The 5,000-nt window shown below is 34.1% G+C and overlaps 1 protein-coding gene across 1 annotated transcript in view; it reads left to right on the forward strand.

Annotated features, from left to right (window-relative positions):
• Positions 1-676: 676 nt before the first annotated feature.
• Positions 677-5,000, forward strand: part of gkt (tyrosyl-DNA phosphodiesterase glaikit) — a 15,747-nt gene continuing 11,423 nt past the window's right edge. The window contains 7 exon segments of the mRNA XM_027361642.2: positions 677-835; positions 1,871-2,084; positions 2,619-2,738; positions 3,126-3,278; positions 3,757-3,921; positions 4,138-4,287; positions 4,668-4,761. Of these exon segments, the coding sequence (XP_027217443.2) occupies positions 794-835; positions 1,871-2,084; positions 2,619-2,738; positions 3,126-3,278; positions 3,757-3,921; positions 4,138-4,287; positions 4,668-4,761 (938 nt within the window). The 5' untranslated portion in view covers positions 677-793.

The raw sequence follows: 5,000 nt of genomic DNA on the forward strand, positions 1-5,000 counted from the left end.
CACACACACACATACACACACAAACAAAAATACATACACACAAACAAACAAACACACTCACACATACATACACACAAACACATACACACACAAACAAACAAACACACTCACATACATAAACACAAACACACAAACAAACGTACACACACACCAATGTATCACACAAATACCCGTTGAACTAATCTCAATTTCACATAACTTTGGCTGAAACTTGTTAGACAACTGTTTAAGCCTGACAGCAAAGGGTTTGAATAGGTTTTACATTAAATAAGTAGGTAAGTGACTAACTGAATGTGTATCAGATATGAATAGATGAATAAATGTTGAATAGATATATGAATAAGTAAATGGATGAATAAAAAAAAATCGGCTCTGATGTATGCACATATTAAGTTCCTGTAAATTTTCATGATGTATGGCCTCCCGCCCTCGTTGCCTGGCGCCCATTCATTATACATTAAGTCCCTCGCTTCCTTGAAATGTCCTGAATATAGATTTTATCTTAAAGAAAATCCTTTTATATACATGATCCTATTTCATCGCGGTTAAGAGATATACAAAAATCTTACAGAGATTGATAAATAGATAAAAGATTATTATAAATCCAGTATAGATATATATGAATTCATATTTCAGGAATATTTGTTTATACTTACGCCCTCTCTGTTGCATCATTGTAAACAAACCGAAACGTGTTGTAGCGTTCAGGTCAAACGTTTGTCACGGGAGGAACGTTTGTGTTTGCTCTTGATTTGCTTTCTTCTGGGCGTGACATCACTAAAAAGTAGATGCAATGGATTCTGACGAGGATTTAGCAAGAAAACTGCAAGCTCAGGTATTTCATTGTTTGTTTGCGGGAAAATGAGATGTTGTTTATTGGGTCAACTCATGAATTGTACTTTGCCACGATAATTCATGGTGGAATATTTGTTACTTGCTTTTTGAATATCCACAGGACCTACGGGTTATTTTTGACTGATGCGTTATTTTGTGGGAAATGAATGTACGATAGATGATGACCATCCAATGAAACATTTGATAATATATTGTATCTCGTTTCAACCGAAAATAAATTGTAGTTGAAAGTTGAGGTTGATATTCTCATTTAATTTCTATTGCATATATTTCGTGATATTTTCTAATACTTCCACACAATGGATCACGACAATGTTGATATCATTGGATTTCTCTCACTGTCTACAATGCAAATATGTAGGTTTTACTGTGCGGACCCCCAACCTCCACATTCTTGGCCCTGATAGCATGGGAGGCATGAAAGGTACTAGGGAAAATCGGGATAAGATGTAAATGATATATACAGAATCAGTCACTATATTATGTAACGCAGCCAAGGAAAACAGAGTCCACCACATATTCATGGTGGGAGAGAGTAGTCTTGGCAATGCTGCTCTCGCATGGTGGTTTTACACTCTCTCCTGCTGTGAATACATGGATTCTTTGTTTCCCTGGGATGGGGGTGGGGGTGTTCTGGATAATCTTGAAAATTTTCAGTGAGATATCATTGTTAGCTGAAATGTACATTAGTTATTTCTACAAAGTAATTATACCTAACAGGATATACTGGTTACTGTTTTAAGTATCAAGTAATGAGTATAACAGTATTTATACTACAGTTTTTTTGCTTTGGCATCATAATTGCCCCTCTAGCTAGAATGAACCACAAACATAGCAACTGTCACTGTGTCATACTAGGAATGGAATTTCATCTCAGTGAATCTTGAGGCCAGGGGAGTGTCCCAGTCTTTTTGGGAATCATATCTCGAGATAGACATGACTAGTGTCTCATTCTCTCTTGCTCTTTAATTTTTTGCAAAAGTACGGATTACAAATTCTTTCCTTTTTTTTTCAGTTTGATGAAGAGGAAAGATTAGCAAGGGAGCAAGAACACGAAGATGCAATCCTTGCCCAGAACTTAGCATCGCAGTCACATGATATGTCTGAGAGTGATGAGGATGTGGTGGAAGTGAACAGGAATGAGGAAGTACCAGTGCGTGAATTGGTAGATTTAGACAGTGATGTTGAAGATGTCGAAAAGGAAGAGGAGTCTTCCTTGCAGATGATAGGTATGTGTTACTGTTATCTCTACAGATAGATAGATAGACAGAGGGATAGATTGATAGATAGAAATTTAGATAGATGGATAGGTAGACAGTTAGATGGATGAACAGATTTACTTATATCTGTTTTTCTACTTTTATGAAAGCCTTGCATTTGTGTTTGTTGCACAAATGGAATGCCAGATGTAGAAATAACTAGTGTAGTTCAGAGAGTTTTTAGAAACTGTACACTGACATTGTTATTTAAAGATAAATAGAACATAAACTTTAATGTGTATAAATACTAGGTGTAGTATATATTGATAAAGAAGAATTAGGGATCAAAGCCATCATGAAGCAATGACAATAATAGTCTTGTATTAAGTAATTGATAATGTTTTTTGCTAGTGAACATTGCAGATTCATATCTCTTTGTACTCTCTTTGGTTCTTTTGATATGTATTCAGCTGGAGCTGTTTCTAGTAAATTTTAAGAATATATTTTTCATGCCAGTGTTATAGAGTATACATTTCTCAAATGTTTGCCTCTCTCTTCTCATAGGTTCAACATCCAAGACTGTTCCTCAGCACACCATATCAGACGATGAAACAGACATTGAGGATTTGGAAGCTGAATCACATTCTAATGTTACAGAGAAGCTACAGAAATCTCAGAGTAAAGGTGAAATATGGATTGTTTGATTGCATTGACTAAAAGTATAATAAGGATTTCATCATGAGTGTAATGTAATTCTTTCTACAAACAATCATAACATATGTTCACACTATTTTTTCAATGTGATCTAGGAATACTGATATTATATCTATGTTGTCAGTTGCTCTTATGGTGTCATACAGATAATCAACTTACTATTTTTTAATTTATTCATTCTAAAAAACTAAACTCTTGAATATCCTTTCCATGTCATTAGTTTTAATTTTCTGTTTTGTGCAGTTTCTAGTAATTCTTTTTCTTTCATATTTATTGGATATATGAATATTTAAGACAAAACACAAGGAAGTCCAATTTTTTATAAAAGTGATTGATTATTAAAATTTTATTGTCCAGAATCTCCACCAGAGAAAGCACTTGTACCTGAACACACCTTATCAGATGATGAAACAGATATAGAAGACTTTGAAGTTGCAACTGAAACTCCAAAGAAGTTAAACAAAGTGGAAAATGACCAGGTGGATTCAACAGTTACAGAGAAGCAAACAGGTGCTAAAAAGTTTATAAAAAGATTATAAAAGTGTAAAATGTTTAAAAGAGGACGAGAATGTATGTGATATGATATAGATAGAGAGAGGATAGATTTCTATAGATAGATAGAAATGGGGAAATAGATTTAAGAGTTAGACAGACAAGAGATATTACAGGTCATGCTAACATACATGCCCAAAGAGAGAGAATGAGTGAATGTGTGAATCAGTGAATGAATGAGTGAGTGAGTTCAAACTCATTTCAAATTTCAAATACTATATACTGTTAGTTACAAAAGAAAGAGATTTATATGAATTATTCTTTTTCTTCCTAATATTATTGTTATGTCTGCATTTGAAATTAACTGTAGGGCAAAACTGGTGTAGGCTGTGGGATTTATAAGGAACTCACAAACACTAGCATCCATTATACTTCATATAATCTACCTATCCTATTCTATATATATATTTTGGTTACAAGTTGTTTTTTCACTCAGATTCTCTAACAAAGAAGAGATCGGAGCACAGTATTTCTGATGATGATGATGCTGATACAGAAGAATTAGTTGCGCAAGGTGAAGTGGCCCAACTGCCCAAGACAGAGAAAGAGAATGAGAAGAAATTGTCATTGTCTGGCAACCAATCGACTCCCTTGAGGAAAGGTAAAACGTTTACCTAGCCGATATTAATATGTAGTGTAAAGGGTGTCAGTAGAAACGTAAAACAATATCTGCAGTATTTAGGTACTAATTGTTTGCAGTGCAGTGGGTTGCACAACATTCATAAGTAAAAATATAGAAAAGTAAATATTGATATATTGTACATAGTTTTATATGAGATTATTAAAATTGTCAACTTTTTTCCTTCTGTTGCTGCAGATGGTTCTATAGAAAAGGCAAATTCTTCAAAGAAAAGGCCTCTATGCAAATTTGGTGCTGATTGTTATCGCAAGAATCCATGGCACTTGGAGGAGTTTTATCACCCACATTTAGAGGACAAGGATGATACCGGAGCTAAGAGGAAGTCAGGTATAAGAAATTGTAATAAGGGTTTGGTAAAAGGAATCTTTGAGGGTGAAAAGACAATGTGATAGACCTCAGATGTCATTCTGTATGCTATGGATGAAGGAAAATCTGCTGCAATTAAATAGTTGATATTTGTGTAACCACTGATCTTTATCTTTAGTTGATTGGAAAAAATTTTAATCATATTCATTGTGATGAATGTAGAAAAGGCATGAACGAGAATGAATATTTCACAATACTAAATACATGTATTTCTGACAAAGATATTTGAAACTGGTTAAATATATATTTTGTATTGTGAAGATATTCCTTCTCATTCATATCTTTTCTACATAATGGAAAAGTATTACAATTCTCTTATACTCCTTTGCTCAATTTGATAGAATCATCAAACAGCACTTCAGAGCCAGCTGAGAAACGAAGAAGGGAAACAGATTCAGGGAGCAGCATGAGGAAGGGTTCAGCTTCTAACAAAAAGTAGGTGAGGGGCTTTTCCTTGCTGAAATATACCCCTTGAATTGTTCACAAGATACTGGTTCATTAGAGACTTATAATGCATTCAGGTATAGAAGATCTAAAGTGTCTTTGGATCCAAAATAAGCAACATTTTTCTTAAAGTTGGTTTTGTTTTGTTGGGAGGTCACAAAAACTGGAATAGATATGATACTTGTCTAATTTATAGAAGGATGCCATATAAAAACCCATGCGATGATAGT

Source organism: Penaeus vannamei, chromosome 24 (genome assembly GCF_042767895.1).
Source record: "Penaeus vannamei isolate JL-2024 chromosome 24, ASM4276789v1, whole genome shotgun sequence".
Taxonomy (NCBI): domain Eukaryota; kingdom Metazoa; phylum Arthropoda; class Malacostraca; order Decapoda; family Penaeidae; genus Penaeus; species Penaeus vannamei.